General features: G+C 34.6%; 1 protein-coding gene and 1 non-coding gene across 3 annotated transcripts in view; both read right to left on the reverse strand.

Annotated features, from left to right (window-relative positions):
* The window catches only part of LOC126745845 (class E basic helix-loop-helix protein 23), a 59,069-nt gene that overhangs the window by 16,179 nt on the left and 18,610 nt on the right, over window positions 1-24,280 (reverse strand). Inside the window, exon 1 of one of the 2 annotated variants that reach the window (XM_050453871.1) lies at window positions 10,194-10,788. The exons of the other annotated variant lie outside the window; for it this stretch is intronic. Within the exon in view, the coding sequence (XP_050309828.1) occupies window positions 10,194-10,328 (135 nt within the window). The 5' untranslated portion in view covers window positions 10,329-10,788. Of the gene's footprint in view, window positions 1-10,193; window positions 10,789-24,280 lie in introns of those variants that run through there. 2 annotated transcript variants of the gene reach the window in all.
* Window positions 22,551-22,666, reverse strand: Trnal-caa (transfer RNA leucine (anticodon CAA)). Its single transcript has 2 exons — window positions 22,629-22,666; window positions 22,551-22,595 (listed from the first exon to the last, which is right to left on the reverse strand). It is a non-coding gene; the product is annotated as a tRNA-Leu (tRNA).

Genomic DNA, 24,280 nt, shown 5'->3' on the forward strand with positions numbered 1-24,280 from the left:
TAATATGAAGATAAAAAAAATCGCAATTTATTACTTTTTCTATTTGCGTTCTATAGTTTCCGAAAAAACTATACATTTCCTACTAATTTTAAACAGCACAACGAATTTCAAATTTGGCGCCATAATCAAATTTTAAATTTCCCGCTACTAGGACCTCACAAACTCATTTTTGTTTCCTGTTAGTACAACTCCTCGACATTCAGAAAGCGCACCACCATTCATCGACGGTGAGTGTTTTATTGGCTCCTGTGGGAGTTTTCGTTTTAGGTAGCAGCCTCGTGAAAATTAATTCGCCAAAGCAAAATTTCGGATGGCGGCCATCTTAGGGTGACTTGACGTTAGGGAAATTTGACAGTAATGATGTTAGTGACACTCATGACAGTTTTGACGTTGAATTTTTCTATTTTTAGTTTTGGGAAGGCGCCGCCCCGTGAGTCAAGAAAAGTTTGCTGAAATTTAAAAATAATTGCCGTAATTTCTAGTTTCAAGTTTTTTCAGAGATTATAGAATTTGGAATGACGTAAGTTTCCTAGACATAGGATTGGTGGATCATAGGATTGGTGGATCCTGGAAGGTGGAGTCAACATGGGCTAAATCAATGGAAAAATATGAGCTAGTAAGAATATTTAGGTACCTACTTAAAAATTATTATTTACGTGAAAGTTAACCTGTCTTTGTTTTTAAAATGTATTAACACGTTCGCGGACAGTGCCAACTTAAAAGTCGTAAAAAAATAATCACCTGTTTTTTTAACTTAATTTAGTTGATTTTTGCGGAAATATACGAAATATTGAAAGAAACATGATATTTTTGCGTATTTTTCTCTATAAATAGAAGACGGTTATGGCAGGTCTGTCCCATCACACTACTTTTTCTGGTCTAGTGGGACAGACCTGCTACCACCGTCACGATAAAAAAAAGGAAAAAATGAATATGAGCACAAATAATGTATACAAATACGTTTATTCGCCTAATCAAACAGATCTAAATCAAAATACAAAAACCTTATTTAACATTCTCAAAAAAGCTAAACGAAAACACAAAATTCATTGGTAAAAGATACCAGAAAACATTTGGAAAAAACCCTAAGCGCTATGCCAAGGTGCAAAGCACTCCACACACAATGCAGGCCTTTCAGGGCAGCCAGGGCATCTGTAACTGGTTTCCTTCCTCTTTGAAAATTTTGAACATTGCCTGCATCGTAAGAAATATCGCTTCCTTAAATAGTTATCAGGAACTGGGATTGTCTGGGGAAAATGGTTCTGATAATTCTGATCCCCAAAAACGCTTTTACTTGGAACAGGAACATATTTATTCTGAGTTGGCCTAAACCTAGGTGGCAGTTGCAGCAATGATCTCCCATCTTTAATTTTTGTATCTTGTAGCAGAGATTTTATGATTATCTCTCTGAATATCACGAAGCTAATATTAGACCCGTTCAGTTTCTTGAATAAATAGTATCAGTTCCATTTAGTGACATCCAATAAATGACCTTTTTATACTAAAAAATGGTTTTTCTTGGCGAAGAATAATAAGAAACCATTTGATCACACCGGTCAATACCGGACATGAACTTATTATAGTCAACTCTTTCAATAGGCTTGATCTTAGGATTACCTTTTCTGTTAGCGGTGTTCACTAGGGCAGGATGATGCGCAGTAGTAAGAGCAAGCACTTCGCGCTTGTCCTTCCACTTCGACACATATACTTTTCCTTTTCGCAGCCAAACATGATCTCCAAGTGACAATTTTTTTTTTGTGACCAGAACAGGATTTCCTTTCCTGTTACTTCGAAGGGTACCTGTGACATGAGTTTTTAACCCGACAAGTTTTTTTGCCAAAGAAATACTGTTATAGTAATTATCCATGAAGATATGATGTCAGCGATTGAGATATGGCTGCAAGAGGCTTGTGACTAAGGCCTCAATTTCCATCCGGCGATTCAGCTCCTTGCCCTTTGTAAATTTCTATGTTCAAAACGTAGCCTCCGGGATTGCAAAGTTCATAGAATTTAATCCCATATTTGGTCTTCTTGTTTTTCATATACATTCTGAAGGAAAGCCGTCCTCTAAACAGCAACATTGATTCATCAGGAGACAACTCTTTCGTAGGCCTATAAGCCCTTTGAAAGTTGTGAAGGCACATATCCAGAAGTTCCTTAATTCGGTATAACGTATCCTTGCTTGGAGATGCGTTTTTATTGTGTGTGCAGAAACATCGCAAGATTTGTTTAAATCGGTGGCCGCTCATAGTCGACGAGAAAATCGGATGGTAATATAGAGGATGACAGCTAAAAAGTTTTCTTATAATCGGACATTATATTTGGGCCTGCAGTAAACACAGTCCCAGAAACTTGCTTATTTCATCTTTCGTTACAGGCTTGATATCCATACTTCGGGAGTGGCGAGTTTTGAGAACGAGCGGAACGGGACAAGTGGTCTGCAAACATATTACTCGAATCGACTAACAAGCACATAATCCGTTCATCCCATAGTTGGAGAAATACACTTAATGGTGTATCTGATGAATCCGAATCAAGACAAATTTGTTCTGCTATTCCATTTCCATTCATGGAGAAGTCATCAATTCCAACCGTGTCATTACACCATTCAGAATCGGCCGAATCATTTTCGACTGGTAATGGATCCATTTGGTCATCTGAATCAGATTGCGAAATTTGTGGTGTCGATATTCTGTTCGTGGGAGAAACAGGCTCAGAAAAAGGAGGGTATGATGATCTACTGGTCTCAGGAGAAATATTCACTTGCTGTTCAGAATCTGAGGAGTCGGCCACGTCATTTTTAGGATCATAGTTGTCACTACTTCCAGAGCTGAGTGGTTCCGATTCCTCAGGTGATTCACTACCATAAGAATAACACGTATTTTAGGCCGGCTAGCGCCGTCCAAACAAATTTAAAAATGGCTGCTATGACCGGTCTGCCACAATACACATGACGGCTCTGACAGGGCTGTCCGCGAATGTGTTAATTTAATTTTGTTTCATATTATTACTTTCTTGCCTCTTAATACGAGAAAATTAATTTATATACATATATTTGTTCGAAATTTTGCGATTTTTCTGAAACTAATAAAAATATCAGGATTGTCTTTGTCACAATCTAAAAATAGGACAAAACTATTATGTAAATATCCCTTGTGTGAGAATATCTACGTTAATAATAATTGTCTACAGATGGATAAAAATTAAACAAATTTTAAAGAAAGCATGGATAGAGGTATGACAATTCAGTTTATTAAAATATTGCATGTTTTCCGACCATTTTTCTGCCTCAAATTATAATAACAGTGATGATCCCTCTAAGTCAAGGCTTAGGCTTGATGCAATGCCATGGTCTCCACTAAAACATCAGTATTATCAATATTACTGAAGAAATACTCTTTTTCTGCATATGACAAGTGTGTGTCAATGTTACCCAAGGTTTTTTTAATCAAAGGTTTTCTAATTCTTTTGGTTCCAAAAGTTAAATTTCCAGGTTATATTCTATACATATTTGCCCAATTTAGAAAACTCCATCAAATTTTACTTTTTTTTTTGTAGCTTGTAATGTCTTGGAACGAACAAGTATTGCTGAAAATCTGTTTTAATCAGTAGGACTCGGAGGTTGTGACATTTACATAATAGTTTTCTCAACTTATAATTTTAATTGAATTCGAATTTGACGCCCGATTTGACCACGCTTTCTTACGAATTCGTTTGGTTAAACGGGTTGCCAATAGAGTTATACCTTATAAATGTCAAAAGTAGTTCGAATGATTGCACCTTCAATAGAGGGCCAAAACTTCTTCCCGTTAATAAGGCAACCTGCATTTCTCTATATTTGTGTTTTGTAGTTGACTTCTTATGATCAGAGGCGATTCGTTTCGTGAAGTTTTTATGGGGGTATACAAGTTTAAAGTCACTGTGTGGTGCTGCACATAAACCATAGTACCCCAATGTGCGTAAATACCTGTTTAGTACATTCTGTGTAATTTTCAATGAATTTATCGTTATTATTTATTGTGGCCCTGGTAGTGTTGTGTTTTAGGCTTCTTATTTAGTTTTATGTTTTAGAAGAGGTTTTTCGCTTTTCAAGCATTGGATATGCTTAAAAAAGATCACGTCCTAGTACAAAATGTAGATGAAGTATTCGTGGAACCTTCTGACCCTAACGTAGACTCAGATAAGGATTTCGTCGATGAGGAGGAAAGGGGATTGATATGCAACTTCATTGCTTAAACTAAGTTATCACTCCTGCTCTATGTTTCTCATTATTTTAATTTTCTAGCCGTCAGTTGTGTGCTCACGCCGAAATAAAATTAGTTAACAATAACAGGGTTGGAGAATCGAATAGCTATAATGAATCTGAAAACTTAAGAATTTTTTAAAATTTTATCAAATTTTTTATAACGTTGGATATTTTTCTAGGACGCTCTGTAGCCAATGCCTTCAGAAATAATCGAATGAAATTCCGGATCTGAGTGAATTGCAAATCGACTATCTTCCATAACAGGATCTTTAAAATGGATAACTGGTGAGATTCAATAGACAATTGATAGACAATTTCCAGAACCGAACTATTCTAGGTACAAAGACATATTTTTTGATGAAAAGATTTATCAATACCTTACTAAAAAAACCCAACTTTTTACCCATTTCAAAAGTAAACCTGATCCAATAAGAACTTCAGAAGAAATTATTTATGTTTGTTTATTTATTGGAATTTTAATTCTCACTGGATACAATCCCCTACCGTCGAAACGGTTAAAGTTGAACAACAAACTGAGAGCAGACTCGATGAGGAGAGATAGATTTTTAAAAATTCAAAAATGTGTCCACAACATTAAAATGAATCAGACAAGACTTGGAAATTACGCCCTCTAATGGATATCGTAGGAAAAATGTCTGTATGTATCCGTTTTGGTTACAAAGTATTGGTTCTAAATACTAAAGAAGGATATCTTGTTAATTTTGATCTTTATCAAGGCAATGATCCTCGAGAAGAAGCGGAAATCAGCAAATAAGTTGGAAAATTTGCTGCATTTATGATCTTAATGTTAAAAGAATTACTACAGCCTAACTTGCCATATATAATTCACATTGATATTGATTTGTTTACTAAATTTGGTGTACATTTATTAGCCTTTCTTCAAAGTTTAGACTATGAGGCAATTGGAAGGATTCGAGAAAATCGAATTTTAAAATCATGACTAAACAAGATTTTTAAAAAAATAACACAGGTTTTTATGAACAGATTATTGAGAAAAATGACGTTGTGCTATTTGTACGGTGGATGGATAATGCTGTCGTTACTATAGCATCAACGAGACCGGTGTTTACCCAGATATTGCCTAAAAGAAAAAAGGCACATCATGATTTCTCGTCCTTACTGTGTGGCTGCCTACAATCATAATATAGATAGGAAGATCTTATGGATCAGGGAATTGATACTACGTAAAAAATAGTATTGATTCATTTCTGCTATCGGCTGATCAAGTGTCATAAAAAATTAGTGCATATTTGAGCTAAAGACCAAGAAATGTATGTGTCCTAAAATGTCAAAGTTTGGAAGGCGATCGTGAGAAAAGTAAACTTTTGTTCTACATAATTCCAACGGTTTTTGTATATTCTAGTCCTTCTGATTCCAGCGGAAGCACTTAAAATGCCATATCTTTTCTAGCTTCTGAGATATGGCATTTTTGGCAAAAAATTTGAATTTTTTTAAACTTTCTCCAGCTTATGTAAAAAACTAGAGGTTGGTTCGGCATAGTTGTAATGATTGAATCTACTAAGGCCATCCAGAAAATTGTGCCTCTTCTAGTTTCCGAGATCTGACACATTTGAGGGCCAGATCCAAGAAAAAACATACATCCATTTTTGATAAAGCATCCATAATCAATGAGAGGTATATACAAACTTTAAACATTTATTGTAAAATGAAAATCCTACAGTCTTTTTTCAGTTGTTTATTAAACAAACATCATTCTGTTTTATAATTGCCGACATGTTTTGGACACAATGGTGTCCATCATCAGGGGAGAAAAAGCTTCAAATTGGTATAAGTTCTACACACCAGAATTTGAGTCTATGTCGAAAAACCCTTAGTTTATTTTACCCCTTGATGATGAACACCGTTGTGTCCGAAACATGTGGGGAATTATAGTGAATTTTCACTTTACTTTATGTACGAGGCAACTGCAAGTATGGACTAATTCTTCAATATTAAACATTTTTTTTTAACCCTTAACTACTGACATGGAGTCTAGCAGACTCCGCGACATAGATTTCTTACTGTTACTTCCACCACAAATTTTTCTAGCGTCTGCCGCGCCAAGTACCTTCCGCATTTTTAGTTGCCTGCAGCGTGTTAAAGTGGCTGTATCTTGGAATATTTTTTGCTCAAGTTACACGCACCTGGGAGTCTGGTAGACTCCGTGTCAGTGTTTACGTTAGTAATATTTTTAATATTATTCTATTATCATGGCTAGTTCAAAGCCTGGCACATCCAAACAAGTCAGTGTTTCTGACTCAAACTTTGAAGAAATCGCTAGAAAGTGGTATGAAAATCTAGACAGTGATAATAGTGACATTGAACCCGAAGAAAATGAGTACATTGAGAGCGAGCATGAATCAGCAAGCGAACAAGAGCTTAGTGATGATGACTCTAATTATGAACACCATAATGAAACTCAAAAGATGGATGTTTCTAGTAGTGATAGTGATAGTAAATGTATTAGTGATAAAAAACTAAACAGTGACCATTTATGTAAAAGAAATGGGGAAAAAAGAAAAAAATACTTCTATGGGAAAAATAGATTCAAATGGAGTACAAATGAACCAACAAGAAAATATTGTATGTTTACCAGCGGTACGTGTTGTTTTAGGTGATGACACTAATCCAAAGGCATTTTTCAGTTAATTGTTTCCTGCCCAGATGTTTGAACTGATTTTAAAGTGGACAAACAAAAAATTAGCTTCCATGCGAACAAAATATAAACGGCAAAATAAACCAGAGCTTGTAGACATTGGCATAAGGGAATTAGAGGCGCTTTTGAGTTTATTATTACACTGCGATTTTCAAATCCAACGATGAAGACGTTAGAAGTATTTTTGCGACTGATGGTACAGGCAGGGATGTCTTCGAGCAGTAAGGTCTAAAGAGCGTTTTCTCATACTATTAACAGCATTACGATTCGACGATTCAGATGACAGGGAAGAACGAAAGAAGGAAAATCCAGTAGCTGCTATAAGTGAATTATTTGACTTATTCATTGAAAATGCCAGAAACTCCTATACGATAGGTGCGAATGCTTGCATAGATGAAATGTTGGTGGGATTTCGAGGCAGATGTAGATTCAAGATGTACATTCCCTCTAAACCAGAAAAGAATGGCATAAAAATAATGGCACTAACAGATGCAAGAACCCAATATTTATACAACGCCTATATTTATGCAGGCAAAGATAGTGACGGTCGTGGATTGATGAATGAAGAGAAAAAACTTTGTTAACCAACTCAGTCAGTCATAAGGCTCGCCAAATGTTTGTACAATTCCAATAGGAATATAACTGCTGACAACTGGTTTTCGTCTGTAGAACTTGCCGAACACCTATTTGCAAATAAATTGACATTTGTGGGGACCCTTAGAAAAAATAAAAAGAACTTCTTCCTAGAAAAGATCGCAAGCAAGGTGATACGCTTTACGGATTTACAAAAAATATGACTATCGTTTCACATACTCCTAAAAAAAATAAAGCAGTTATAATTTTATCAACTATGCATTATTGTGAAGCAACTGATGAAGCAACAGGAAAGACTGAAATAAATGCCTTTTATAACTGTACGAAAGGAGAAGCTGATGCCATGGATGAGAAATGTGCTAAATATACGTGTAGTCGCCGAACTCGACGATGGCCATTGGCAATTTTTTATAGAATTGTCGATATTGGCAGTGTAAACTCTTTTATAATGTATGCTTCCTTTCCTAATAATGATATGTCCCGTTTCACTTTCATTAAAACCTTAGCATCTCAGTTGATTCAGAATCATATGAGAGATCGATTAGAAAATTCATATGTTAACAGAGATATAAAAGGTCTAATTCGTCGAATTTTGAGTATACCGAAGCCTCCAGTTCAGGAAGAACGTCTACAAACCAGGAAATACTCCTATATTTGTCCTTCCCGATTGAGAAGAAAGACTGCATACACCTGTATAACATGCAAAAAGCCCATATGCCTTCAGTGTTCACGTAAATGTTGCATAAACTGTTGTCATGGTCCTAGTCTAAGTCTAAAACATTAGCGTTACTGTTTCATTTCCAGATTTTTTTGTCCTTCAACTTTAGATTTTCTTTAATTATTTTTAGCTTTACTTTAGTTTCATGTTATCAATGTTTTCGATACAGTTAGGTTTAATCCACATATTCTATGAATAAGGACCCTTAAGTTGTATTATGTTTTGGAAATTGAAAATTTAATATCTTAACTTTTTTTTGTTAGTTTTTCGTAAATAATATACAAATATGTATTTTCAATAAACGTGTGGTAAACGTATTTGATGTAATGATGTATAAATATGACATTCAGGCTTTTGTTATAGTTTTTATTTATATATATATTGACACGAGTCTACGAGACTCCCTGTCAGTATTACTGTTCGAAAAACAAGTGTCCGTACTTAAGGATTAAATATATAGGGGTTCGTAATAAAATATCTAGGTATTCCTGGGCTTTATTTTAAAAACTAGGGGGTCGTTATGCTTAAAACGATTAAGGTTCGTAATTTGTTGGTCTTAACATAAGAAAATATTTAATTATTGAAATTAAGGTCAAAACAAAAAAAAAGGAAATCAATCATTTTCTCCATATCCAATGCCCGCTGTCTACCAGAAACAAACATCCGAGGAAAACACTTTTGAGGTACTTTTCAGTAAAGCTTCAGCATAGGACTTATTCCAGGCATTTGGGTGGTCTAGAAATATTTGAAATATACCTCAAACCTCACTTATATGTTTTTATTCCAGTAATGTACAGTCTTATTCCAGGCATTTGAAGGCTCTAAAGTTAAAAAAATTGGAGTTATTCAAGGACGTATTTTAGGTATTTGATTGGTTTAAAAATCTTTAAAATATACCTCAAACATGCTGTGACTATATTTTCGTATTCCAGTGATGTATAGTCTTATTCTACTCCAAAGATAGCCTGCTCTTTAATCAAGATAGACATAGCACTGTGTACACACAGTGTGAACATATCAGCACTTAATTTTAGAAGACATATTGTGCAATTATATTTGACCAGGTACAAAACAATTACCAAAGTTCCTGGACGAGGCTCTTTTTCAAAGTATACGGTATTGATCATTTTGTGGTTTCATGTAAACGCCTAAGATGTGCTGGGGTGGGATGCATGTCATTTAGTAGAACGATGTGCCAAAAGTGTACTGTTGGTTTTTGCGTCAATTATTTTGCCACTAAATAAGTTTATTTTGACATATTTTATTTGCGTTAGCCAGTATCAGGTTAAATTTTTTTGCAATGAAAAAGTGTTCAATGCCGATGGATCCCATATAGTGTCAGCGTTTTTTTCAACTTTCGAAATTCAAAAAAAACCGGAACTTTAGGATTGTTTACACCTATTTCCTTAAAAACAACCGAAAACATATTCAAATTAAAAAAAAATCGTTATTGGGTTAATAGGAAAACAGAAGATTAATAAAAATAGATAATGTGAAAAATGTGTTTAGACAAAATAGATATTGTGTAAAATAGATAATGTGACCTCTGCATATGAATATGTGCAAATACAGTTGGGATTCACAAAAGAACAAAAAATTCAATTACGTCAATTTTGTGACAAGGCGTAAATTCAGAAAGCGATTTTTATTCATTGGGGATAAATAAGTTATAAGCAATCGTTAATTATTTTTCTATTCCATTTGTACCATTTCAGGATCCATGCCTGTAAAGTACTTTTTAATCCCATTACTCGTCACAAAACATTCAAAAACAAGGTTCATTCTGTTTTCCTGTAAAAAAAAAATAAAATCGATAGAACCTCTGGTCGATAATTCAAGCACAAGGGCGTTTCCCCAAGAAATTAAAGAAAAAAAACACCAATAAATCAATAGACAGCATTAGGGCAAACTGACATCTACTTTGTATCTATAAATCAAAAAAGTGAATCGATACTTACAGGCATTCCCTGCCATCCCCAATTCGATCCGATGGGGTTTCCCCTCAACCACTGCGGGGGTTGAACCATTCCTCGAGAGATGGCGTGCGAGGTGTCCTCACTTTCGGAGGAGGAATCACAGTCATATGACTTCATTGTTTATTTATTCTTATTTCAGTTGTTTAAAGGGCTTACCGGCAAAGATGAGCTTTGATGAATTTACTTTTCAGGTGATTAGGTAGTTACAGTGTTAAAGGATATATTGGAATGAACAGGACAGGGTAATGATAGCGGGTGAAGGGGTGGCAACTAATGATGATTAATACCACATTTCTATTTTTTTGCTAGGAAACCTGCATTTTTCTAGACCTCCGCCTAAGACACTCACACAAAAAGTCTTTTCCTACCATTGAATCATCGTTAGTCCGTTAAAACATTTACAGAAATCTTAAGCACCTTCACCATAATTCACTAAAGTTTATATTGTTAACAAAACGCTATAACCGAAACCGTATCATGTTGTCTGCCGTATCAAATAGTTGAATATTTAAAACAAACTAAACCACCACAACAACACACCAAACTATAGAGGCTGAAAAATTGACAGATGTGGACCGGGCAGACAGCATTGAGGGTTAGAGCGGCAGGGGCGTAGGGATTTTCGAAAGGGAAGGGTGGGATTTTTGTTATGAGTTAAACTCTGTTAATAGAGGATATGATGTAGAAACAGGTTTGAATTAAATTTCTTCACAAACTGTCAGATTTATTCTGTTAGTACCTTAAAGCAAAGTCTTCTTTCTTGATTTCTGCTTCTTCGCTATAGCTCGGAGCCAGTTCAGGAATAATACTAAGAACATGCACTAATAGATGTTTCATGTTGTTCATGTTTGATAAGTTATTCTTTTTCACGTACGTTATTAAAGAATGCCATAAATTCAGTAGAAACGACTCGAAGAAAAGTTAGTTACTACTTACTAGGAGAATAATTGAAATATAATTTGAACAAGTTACTTAAGAATAAATAAAAAGGTTAGCAATAACTATCAAAAAATGCAAATAGTGTTGAATTAATGTATGGGGCTTTTCTTGGAATGCACCTTATCAGAGCAAATCATAATCACTAAGTCAGTTTTGATAAACCATGAGAACTAGGCTCCTTAATGTACCTACGCTTTGAACGTTTTTCGGTTTTTTAACAATCTTTTCCAGTTACTTTCTTTGATTGTATGCAATATTACAATTCAGTTTTTTCTTTCAGACACAAGAGTCAACAATTCCATTACATCTAGACTCGTCTATCGTTCTCATCATCCGGTATCAACTGTCTTGTTAAAAGAAGATAAAATATATTTTCTTGCAAATTTATTTCTTACATTACTCAGAAAACCTATTTCTTTGTATTGCAACTGTAATGATAATGAACTAAGAATATACTAGAAACGAGGAAACGAACTCCCTTGCTAAACTGGGATCTGCGAAATCGGTGTAGCTAAATGTTTAGCATTGTAGCAGTTGCATCAATGCAGAGTCTGCTGGACAAGTTGACCCTCTGAATATGGAAGGAAGTGCCTGGCATAACACAGGATAAGGTACACATAGATGGGTACTCTGCCTATATCACCAGAAATCTATTCCGCTTAAAAAGACTTAAAATACATAAATAAATAATACATACATAAAATACATACAAAAAAAAATTACAGATCTTTTAACCAGAAACTGGCATTTCAAATACCATCTCAGTATCGCGGATAACGCTAGATTCAAATTGTTGGATCACTTGAAGTGTACAAAGGGAACTTAAATTTGGCAAACCAGAGAGCCTCATTAGCTTTTCTAAGCCACTATATCCACAATAATCTAACTAATCTACAATAGTATATTTCTTTTCTGAGGAATGCTCAGTAGTAGTTTTTTCTCCCGTGGTGAGTTTAGTTGTTTCTAATAAACCATGAGAACCCTAATGTAAGCTCTAAAGGGTTTTGAGCTTCATTTACACGTTTTGTGATTATACAGCTGTATATAGTTTTTATAAGGTTACTTGGCAGCCAAGCAGCATACTCCTTAAAGTACCAAATGACTCCAATTTTTATGTTTTCACATATTATATTTTTATTTTCTTAATCTTGTATACTGACTTCCTTTGATTGTCTGCAGTGTTAGAATTCTATTTTTTCTCTCAATATATAACAAGAGTCAATATTGTGTGCATGAGTTGCATCAATGAAGAGTCTGCTGGACTGAAGTTGACCTTGCAAAGATGTAAGGGTCAACTGTGAAATTTGGCTAGTGACAATTCTTTTCTTAGTAACCCTCGGTGGGGCATGATGGGTCCATTAGGGGACCTATGTGAATAATTGCCTCGTTGGCTGCCCACTGCTGGTTCAGAAAACTCTTTTATAAATACAGAGATACTTGATCTGCCCTGTTAATAACTTGAGCAAAAATCAAATAAGCTGATGAATTCTATGTACAACGTATGCTATGGATTGGAAAAACTAGATAAATAAGCCATTATCTTCAATAAAGAATGAAAATAAAAACCAAGAGAGTTTTTTAAGGATCCAAATTGGAAGAAAGCAATGAGGATGAAAAAGACTAATTTAAAGAAACAACAATTAAGGAGTTAAGATTGAAAGCAGAAGTAGATGTCTAGATCAGAATCTTAAATCGTCGGAAATGCTAACAGATATGATAAGTGTCTAAGTATGTATCTACTAATAGAATTTGTGTCATCTAAGAATATAGGAAAACCAATCATTAAACAATTTTTTTATGAACCTCAACCTTATGAAACAGTGGTTATTTAGAGAAGAAGAAACGATAAAATTAATCAAATAAGAGAGACAAAAGTAGTGGATGGGAAGAGGTCTGGACGGAAACCTTTCTTAAAAATTAAGTCTCACGTCACAATTTGTATAGAAAGTCTAATCTGTTTATGTATTGAAAGATTGATAGATATATAAAAAAGTATAAATGTGTTTGTGACAATAGTATTTGCATCATATGGAAGTGATATGGAAATATCACTCTTACATGAAGGTAAACAAACTGTTTACATGAAACTCAGCTGCTAAGAGGATGACCACAAAAAGGGATGACAGAATTGAAGCAATCATGAGATAAAGGGGTACTGGTCATGACGAGAATCTTTACGAGAAAGTGAAATTAGAGGTGAAAGTGTGTTTCCAACAGTAATATTTAGCAATAAAGGAAACAGACTGGAAATCTGAACTGCAAGAAGACCATGAGATAATCAGCCTTTCTCCAGCTTCTTCTGAGTGATTATTGAGTAATAAAGAAATCGACGTGTGACTTAAATTTGGTATTGCTTGGATGTGCCTGAAGTGTCCAAGAGTGAAGTAGGGAAAAGAGCTGAGAAAACTGGGCTTTGGCTTTTCTGATATTGCTTTTAGTAGTGGAGATTTCTGTCAAATATAATTCCAAGGTCTTTAAACTCTGGTACACCAGCGCAGGTTGGTCACTTTCACCAAAAAAGTGCAAGCTTCATTTCAGAGAAGTAGATCAGTTTCGTTTTCTTAGGTTTGATGGCCAACCATCATTTGTCCATTTAGGTCTCAAATCGACATTAGTGGGTTTGGAGTAGGGAGAGGATCCAGATCTTACTGCCTTGGAGATCGTTCTTTAAGATGTTGAACAGACAAAGAGACAAAGAGTAAAACTTTCGGGTATGCCTGCTCAAATAGGGCAGTCTGTGAATCGGATACCATCTGTTGAGATTCCGGAACAACGATTGAATAAAAAGAGGATACCAGGTAGGCTAATTTCAATTCAAAATAATTTCAATTCAAATACTGTGGTACTCAATTCATACCACAATCCTTCCTAATATTCAGGAAATCAGCTCCGATATACAGATCGTCCTTAGCTACAAAGAAGACGAAGAAAACTAGCCGTGGGGTTTGATATCTGAAATCTAAGCTACATAATAAGAAGAATGTTCCCAGACAACACAAAACTATCCAATGGACGTCCAAAGGTTTTCACTTTTTTGAAATATGAATGATCAGTGAAAATGAGTTTAATTTTTGAAAAAAAAAATAGAATTATACAGCATCACAAATTTTTCCGGCCATACGACCAATAAATAAAATTTTACACAGGACAGAATGACCAAGAGAGATGGATAACTTCTCCTCATACATAATATATTCAAATACCTTCAAAACAAAAAAATTGATAGAGGTCTAATGATAACAGAAGTTTCGGTGCAAAAAGTCCATTGGACCATTATGTCCATTGTCCACACAGTTCGGGGACAGGTCCATTAAATGGTACTAACTTTGTTCTTATTTTAAACACATGCATTGGAATTGTCTAATGTCCAATGGCTTTTTAATATTGCTTGACCAATGACTTATTATTTTAATTTAGTAAATCCATTAGACGTCCATAAATGACTATGTTCCATTAATAATAATATACAGTTTTTGAAGAGGGATGGACGTCTAATGAAACTGTCATTTCTTTTTGTCCAATAGTTTTTCACTTATCTTTTATGCATGGGCTTGAAATTTATCTAAATCCATGGTACATTACGCATATTCATTAAAATGAAGAAACTTCTTTCGACCAGTAATGGATGTCTGATTTACATAAAAAGCATCAAACAAAGATATTTTAAAATGCACCCATTCAAGTGTGCTGTTTGGTTTATTCCATTGACAGAAGAAGCAGTTCAAAAAGAGCAAAAGATCTCTTGGCAAGTTTGGAGGTCAAGAGTAGCTGATGGTCTGAGTATGGCTAATTTGTCAGAAAAAGTTGGAATAAGGATATCGACAGTTACTTTGAATTTGGCATTGATAATAGAATTGGTAGAAATTAGCAGTAGAAGTCCAAACGGCAACCTTGATCGCGAATTATTCAAAAGTGAACATTTATTAGAAACGTTTAGTTGTAATTCTGGCAATATTCGAGAGTTGTCAGTTTAGTATGATAATAATAGTTATTAATTATTGATGTGGTCCTTGACCATAGGTTGCTAAATAATTGACCCCCTTTTCGGTATGAACATTTATCTGAGACACAAAAATTATTGAGGATCGCGATCAATTAACAGTTCAAGTCTGTGATCGGTTCAAAGCATATTAGAGAGGTGAGATGCGGAGGAATTCCAAATAACGGAATTTGGCTCCTTTTTGACATGGAAACCTTTCTGAGATACAGGAATCATTGACAATCGCAATAGATTGATGGTTCACGTTTGTGATTGATTCAATTACATACGAAAAGTAACAGTTTAAGATGGTTTCCTAGCATATTAGGGAAGTGAGATGTGGTAGAATGCCAAATAATAGACTTTTGATCCCCTTTTTGGCATGGAATCCTATCTGAGACACAGGAATCATTGACGATCGCAATAGATTGATGGTTGACATTTGTGATCGGTTCAATTACATACAAAAAGTAACATTTTAAGATGATTCAAGGCATATTAGAGAGATGAGATGCGGTAGAATGCCAAATAATGAACTTTTAATCCCCTGTTTGGCATGGAAACTTATCTGAGAAACAGGAATTATTGACGATCGCAATGAATTGATGGTTCATGTTTGTAATCGATTCATTTACATACGAAAAGTAACATTTTAAGATGATTCATAACATATTAGGGAGGTGAGATGTGGTAGAATGCCAAATAATAGACTTTTGATCCTCTTTTTGGCATGAAAACCTATCTGAGACACAGGAATCATTGACGATCGCAATAGATTGATGGTTGACGTTTGTGATCGGTTCAATTACATATGAATAGTAACATTTGAAGATGGTTCATAGCATATTAGAGAGGTGAGATGAGGAAGAATGCCAAATAATGGACTTTTGGTCCCGTTTTTGGCATGGAAACCTATCTGAGACCCAGGAATCATAGACGATCACATTGAATTGATGATTCAAAACTTTTCTGGCTAATCCAAGGTAAGAATAGTATATATATAAATCTCTTCCTTTATTTTCAGATGAAGAACTATACTTTCTATGTATTCAAGTACTGTGCTGAATCTACAAAGGCTAAACAAGTTCATTAAATAGACAAAGCCCGTACTTCCATACTTGACGTTCATAAGAATATCCGGAATTTAATAGGTGCACAAATAATGTTTTCCTATGGTATGGAAATCTATAACGATCTCTTTAGTTGAAGTGTTAATATACCCAGTAAAAAAGAACAAAATATTTCATTGTGATCGGTTCAACTACATACGAAAAGTTTAATTTTAAGATAGTTCATAGCATATTAGGGAGGTGAGATGAGGTAGAATGCCAAATAATAGACCTTTGACCCCCTTTTTTGGCATGGAAACCTATCTGAGACCAAGAAATCATTGACGATCACTATGAATTGATGGTTCGCGTTTGTGATCGGTTCAACTACATACGAAAAGTAAAATTTTAAGAAGATTTAATGCATATTAGAGAGATGAGATGAGGTAGAATGCCAAGTAATAGAGTTTTGACCCCCTTTTTTGGAATGGCAACCTATCTGAGACCCAGAAATCATTGACGATCGCTATGAATTGATGGTTCACGTTTGTGATCGGTTCAACTACATACGAAAAGTTAAATTTTAAGATGGTTCATAGCATATTAGAGAGGTGAGATGAGGTAGAATGCCAAATAATGGACTTTTGATCCCCTTTTTGGCATGGAAACCTATCTGAGACCCAGGAATCATTGATGATCGCAATGAATTGATGGTTCACGTTTGTGATCCTTTCACTTACATACGAAAAGTTATATTTTAAGATGGTTGATAGCATATTAGGGAGGTGAGATGCAATAGAATGCTAAATAATGGACTTTCGACCCCCTTTTTAACATGATAACTTATCTGAAACTGAGAAATCAATGCAATGCCATGAACTGATTCATAAAAACCATTTATTTTTAAAAATCTGGTTTTACCTACGTCCCTGACAATTATAACCATTTAAGTTTTATTGTGATCGGAACAACCCCCCATACATTCGGTCGAACGCAAGCAACCCAAGCCATCTCCCGGCGGCACGCAGTGTGAGAGAACAAAAGAGCCGCGGAGCGAAGTGGATGCCGTTGCCATGGTAATACACGGGGATGGATGAAGAAGGGGTGGGTTTCGTATCAATTATTTTAGAACTAACTTCAAAGTGCTTTAGCCCCGAAACGGAATTTAATTTAACTAAAATCGCTAACGGGCGTTAACGCGGCATTAATTCGGTTTTGTTATTATTATATTTGCTCCGCTGCTAATGGAAGTTTCGAAATTAAATTTAAACTTTTTTTTTGCAATTATAGGAATTATAATGATGAAATATTTTTTAAATATTTAAACGAAGAGTTTAAGTTAAATTTAACATTTCAACATTTTTTCAACAATTTCTTCAATTATTAAATATTAATGATATTAAAACAACTCATCAAATACGGCCCCGCATTTGCCTTAGCTCAACCTTAATCTCAGCTCCTCTTTGCACTTCACACTGAAAAGGTCATGAAGAGAGTTTATTTGAACACTTCTTTTCCTTTTATCAATAGAATAACATCCTTCCTACTGACCAGGTGGGACATATGCACTTCTTTACCACACTCAATCTACACGGCCATCCTACCAAATTCGTTCTAGACCTAAGAGTGGTCTTCTTCCTGGATATGTTGGATTACAGTTGCATTGGATATCATTTGCAAGTTCGGCAACGGGCATTATTCCGTTTTTCGCATCTTTGACTTCATCTTTTAAAGCAATAATGGCGAGTAAGTCCAAAATAGATGCCGAATCTTCGATCACTTTTATTAACACTTTAATTTGTTGGTATAAACTTTGATAGAATATTATATTCTACAGTTTTGTACCATAAAATGAATTTTTAGAGACATATACATTAAAGTCTGTGCTGTAATTATGGTCCATAATTCTATCTTAACATTTTCCGATAATAAATACCTAAAATAATTGATAAATTTAGCATATAATTCCATCTTTGGCTCATGTAAAATACACATATTTACTGTTCATGTGGGTTTTTGAAGGATGTCCAAATCTCGAGTATTTCAAATGATTACATTGAATTACATTGAAGATCCCCTATCTTATCACTTTGATGCCTATATGTGTGACTATATATCTTAATGTCAGTTTCCAGCATTTACTTGTATATTCTTTTATTGTATTATATTTATAAATTACTTTAATCTCTCTTTGAGTAGCTTTGTGTAAACTTAATTCTTATTAAAATGTGCAAAACAACTTTTTCAATAAGTCTATCTTCATCTTCAGTTCTTTCAACACCAAATGGTCTAAGTTTTTTTCAGGTAGCTCAATTGAAGATTTGTCGCCCAATTGCTCTTCAACTTTTTTATAAAGATTTTGTAACATCTGTTCGATTTTGACATTCTTATCTTTGTGTCATCTTTCTTATCAAATCGACTTCTCGGCATCTCTTCTCTTTCATTGCCTGTTTAACATCTTTATCAGCGATCTTCTAAGAACAAAAACGTGGATCTCCTTATATCAACTACATACATCATGTCACGGTAAGGAAAATTAAAAACTGCTTTTTGGAACCGGATATTTGAATAACTAAATTAAAAGGCTTTTACTAACTCTTTTACTTAATACCTGGCTTGGGAGCTCTGACATTGTTACATCCATATTTAGGCTTAGTAATGTAACAACCCTCCACCTCTCTTACTTACTACTCATATCTACCAAAGTTAACGAAATAGAGGTTAAGTCTTGTTGTGGTATCATGTGTAGATATTCAAATAACATAATCAACTGTATCCAAATTAATTTCCTGATCCGTATGATTGTCAGAAAGATACATACTGAGCATAGTTTTAATAGATCATTTGGCAAGCATGATCAGTTGGTATTATAAATATTTTAAGTGGACCTTATAACTCTCAGCCAATTTTCTAAATGGTATACCATTGCGATATTGAGGACCATTATCATAAAGAATAGTGGAAGGAAAGCCACATAGTAAAAACACGTGAATCTCCATGAAACGGCTGACGGCTTTGGTCACAACTAGGAGAAAGGTGTTACTATGTTTAAATTTTGGCCAAGGACCAACAAGATATGTACAAACTATTTTCCAAGGTCTTTGAGTTTTAAATAACTGAACATCACATTTTTAACCAGGAGAGTTTCTCTGCAGCACGCTTGAAAGTGAAACACCCCTGTATGACCACAAGTTGGAAGTTCGTGAACTCCAGCAATAATTTTCGACCTGTTCTTCTTCGGAATCACCTCTTTCTAGTTATCAATCTCTTGATTCAAGTCTGGATCCGAATACTTTACATATTTTCACAGCTTACAATTACTTTCTCATCAACTAAAAAATTTAGGAGGACAAGATTTAACCTTTTCTACAAATACCACGATAGCATTTATCAATAACAGGTTTTGGAGTAACAGAATCCAGAACACCCAATTTAGGTACGGCTCTGAAAAGCATATTAGGGACAACGTGTCCTTTGCCTTTACGACGAATTAAGATAAAATCATACTGCTGGTGTTGAACTGGCCATCTGGCTACAGATCGATGTAGGTTGTTGCATATTTTATAACCAAACTAGAGAATAACGATCAGTATTCAACGAAAACTTAACAAGGTCTAAATAAGGGCGGATTTTTTGAAGGTACCAGACAACTGCAAGGCATTCCCTTTTGTGGAATGTCGTGGAGAAGTCTTGCTCTTGTTGACTTCTACTAATAAAACTGATAGTCCGCTCAGTACCATCAGTATAAGGTTGAACTAAAACAACCCCAAGACTATAATAGCCAGAGGTATCGAACTGAACAACGAAGTCTAACGAGTAATCAGGAGAAGCTAAAACGGGTGTGTTAATCAAGCATTCCCTCACCTTTATGAATGCTTCCTCACAGTCAGACGTCCACTCAAATTTACGATTTTTTAGGCAACAAACAGGTAATTGGAAAAGTCTTTAGGAAACCTACAGTATTACGAAAAAGTTCCCACAATCCTTCTGACTTCTGTGACACTTTTGGATGTTGGAACGTCTAAGCCCTAACCTTATCGGGATCCACATGCAACCCTATCAGGCAACAGCATATTGACAAGGAGCTAGATGTGATATTGGAACTTGGTGCCGTGGAACCCAAGTCAAAAAGTCCGCGTCTATGACGACTATCGCAAGGTTAATGCTGTTTGTGAGTGCGATACTCATCCTCTTCTCCAAGTGACTGGAATTTTTAGAAGAGGCTCGGGAACAGTGGGGAGAGTCTAAAATCTAGTATTCTTCCAAAAAAATGATAATGACGTCAACCCGCGGCGAAATAGTGGCATTTTGATTAAATTAGATTAAAATAAATATTAAAAGATCTAGTCCAGAAAAGCTGTTGTGTAATTTTTTTTACCTCCACATTCTCTCGGTGGACGTGCGTTTTTGACATTCTAGATAAATATTACAACAAGTTTGTTACGGTTGTCGCTGTTTCTCGCGTCCTAGTTTCCAACGCTAAACATCTTTCCAGTCATGTGGTTGTAAACCTCTATCTCCCACAATACAGTTTACTTCTTCTCTCTACGATCTTCTTGGTCTACCACTTTTCCGGATGTAGTATTCGCTTTGGTCATCGTTGACTATTCCCTTTCGACATGGCCATATCATTTTTGCATTCTGTAGTTTCCAGGATGTGGATTTCTATGCCCATACGCTCTCTGATTTTAGTATTTCTTATTCTGTCTTTTGCGACTAACCAGTTCGCAACACCTACACCAGCAGTTCATTTCCATTGCTTTTATTTTGGAGGTCTTTTTTTATTTAATATCCAAAGCTCTGAACTATCTGTAATAATATTCTCTATGATACTTTTGTACATTTTAATTTTTGTGTTTGGAATGATGTGGCTTATCCAGAGTTTACTGTTTAGTTGACGTATTGCTAAATTACTTTGTTTGATTCTAATTGCTATTTCCTTTGTGTTCTGATCATTATTTGTAATGCTTACACTGACAAATTTAGAGCTGTCAGTTTTTTTTTATTTGTGTACCCCTTGGTTTTAAATGCCTTCCTTTTCCTCCCACCACCACATACACTGTTTTTTATGGGTTATTTGACCCACTTGGTGTATTTTTCGTCTATTTTCCGTAACATGTAGTGGATATCATCCTAATCTTCTGCAAGTATTACTTGGTCATTTGCAAAATGCAAGCTGTACAGTTTATAATCTTTATAGCTGTTATTGATACATACATCATTTTTGAGAGGAATCAATGTTTCTGTTACATTACTCAGGCTAAAAAAGCGCAATCTCTCAAATCTATTCTCTACTCAACTATCGGATCAAGCTTTTCAAAAGGACGAAATTGAGGATCTACTGCGTCTACACCCTTCATAACTTGGGCCGACATCCAGACTCAGCAGTAGTTTATACAGGTAGTTCATAATAAAGCTCTCCATGTCATCACAGAAGCTTTTTTACCCAAAGCGACTCTAGAGCTACTAGGGATCCTTCTCCCATTACTGAACCTGTATACTATAGCTTAAATGTAGTACAATAAGCTAATAGTCAGTAGGCATTGTTTTTTTATATTTGGTACTTGGAACATTAAAGGCCATGTGTATTCAATGTTCTAAGGTTTCACACAATTAAAAACTTCAGAAACTATGATTAAATTATATTAATTTATATTTCTGTCTCTTTCTCATATACTATTTTAGCCATAAGTCTGCATATCAGCCAAAAGTTTGATCATGTAAAAGTTCCTTTAAGCCCCCTATCGTAAAAATAATAAAACTTTACTTCTATAAAATAATAAAAGAGTTATGTCAGAAGTGGGATTCGAACCCACGCCTTCAGAGACGATCTTCTATCGAAACATCTACAAAGTGACAATAAGATGAGTAGACAGCTATATCATTTAAGTATATACATTTTTATTTCCTGTCTCTTTCTGATACTATTAATATTAGCCATGCCTGCTTTCTTTCGTAAAAAAATGTGTAAAAAGGTGGACTATCAGTCATCACTTGAAGTGAATCTATACTTTGTGTTGATACACTGTAGCGACGAAATAATATAGGGCATTGTATGTTAGTTTAGTCATTTTATATAAGACTCTTCAGAGCCGTTCTGTGACAGCAAGTAAAAAGGTGGTAGACTGGCCAAATATGAAGAATAACAAATAAACTTACTTGCCAATAATAGTTAATAGAAAAACACACTACGTAAGAAGGAACTTAAATTACAAAAAAAAACCTAACTAGATAAGATAAAAGTAAATGTTAAAATATCTTATCTCGCTATGAATAGAAAAAAAAATAACAATTTGATTATGTAAAACTTTTTTAAACTATACTTCTTAAAAATAATAGAAAATAAATTCATTAAAAACAATAAAAAAGTTATGTCAGAAGTGGGATTCGAACCCACGCCCTCAGAGAGGACCAGAACGCTCGAAACACCTACAAAGTAGGCAAGGAAACCTTGAGTCTGGCGCCTTAGACCGCTCGGCCATCCTGACATGCAGGCTAGATTTCACATTCATGATGATTCGATACAGCAGTCTAAAAATAGTTTCTGTTAATAAAAAAATATCATATTTTGAGTTTTAATGTAAAATTAATTATAATTATAAACCTTTTATGAATATTTTTATTACGTTACGTAGTAATTGTATTTAAATTAACCTGCAAAACTAACAAATTGGAGTATTATTGAATGACCCCTATAGGGTGCCATCTCTTATTCCAATTGTCAAATCTATAAGCTACAAAGAGTTATGAATAGATGGCGCCGGACGTAACTTCCAATGGAATTCATGCTATTTTACACGTACCTTCACCATGTGTCAGGAAAATGTTGATATATAATGCTTATATCCTTTAGATTTTAAGATATCACATTCCAGTATAGGATACATGCTCTAAGTCTAATTTCTATAGTCTTACAAAATATAAATATAAAAATCCTTTTTAGCCTTAACCCTCTTATGCCTACAGTAATAATCTGTACAAAATACTAAAAATAAACTCTATTGATCAAATTCTTAAGTGTTTTAGTAAGCACAGTGTGATTAAGATCTTAAGATTAGTATTTTGATTTTTAGACTCATATTTCTATGAATTTGTAATTTAGGTCCTTGTTTACTATTAAAATGCTCGTTAAAGTGACAGGTTGAATCTATGTATAACATATCCAGGGTATCGATTAAAAAACCTTAATGCAAATATCTCTAAAACTAAAAAAGTTAGAAAAGCGCAATTTTGTACAAATGTTATATACAGGTAAGGGGACCTACAACTACCATATCTTGGTTATAGGGTGAGTCACCCCTTGAGCCCTACCTCTTTTGTGATAACTTAAATTAAATATCTTTTGAAGTAGTATTCAGTTGCACAAGAGTTTTTCCTAAATCTCATACAGGGTCAAAGAAAGGTCTAAGGTAAATAAAATAAATTCTGTTTTTGTGAAGTGTTATTTTATTTAATTAGATGCTTAAAATCCATTCCATTTTGGGCTAAACAATAGTATAATCTATTTTCAACTCATTTCTTATAATTTGAAACACTTCTGTTGGAATAGATGCATATTCTGTAATATTCCGTTGCCGAAAATCAGCGAGTGAAGCTGGTTGCATTTTAAACACAATGGTTTTTAAGTGACCCCAGCGAAAAAAGTAGAGGGGTGTTAGATCTGGTGATCTCGCCGGCCATTCTATTGAACTTCTTCTCCCAATCCACGGATCCGGAAACTTATCATGTAAAAACTGTCTTATAAGAAAAAAATAATGGATTCTGAAAATTCTTTTTAATATCGTAAATTGGGGTGAATAGAACCAGTTTCGAACCTTTCCTACTCTGTTGCTAACATGGTAGTCATCTTTTTGACAACAAAAAATAAGGAATCTACAGGTCTCGACTTGTAGATCAAAAAGCGCATAATAGATTTTTTTTTAAATAGAGGTTTTTCCACAAAAAAAAAATTAAAACCCTTTTTTTCTATTCACCCTTAATGTGGGGTGAATAGAAACACCCATTTAAATTGGTCAAATTTTTCTATTCTACCCACACGAGGACGAATAGGAAAACCTGAAAAAAAATTTAAATTGATAAAAAAATACAAAACAAATGACAAA

This window comes from Anthonomus grandis, chromosome 16 (assembly GCF_022605725.1).
Source record: "Anthonomus grandis grandis chromosome 16, icAntGran1.3, whole genome shotgun sequence".
NCBI lineage: Eukaryota > Metazoa > Arthropoda > Insecta > Coleoptera > Curculionidae > Anthonomus > Anthonomus grandis.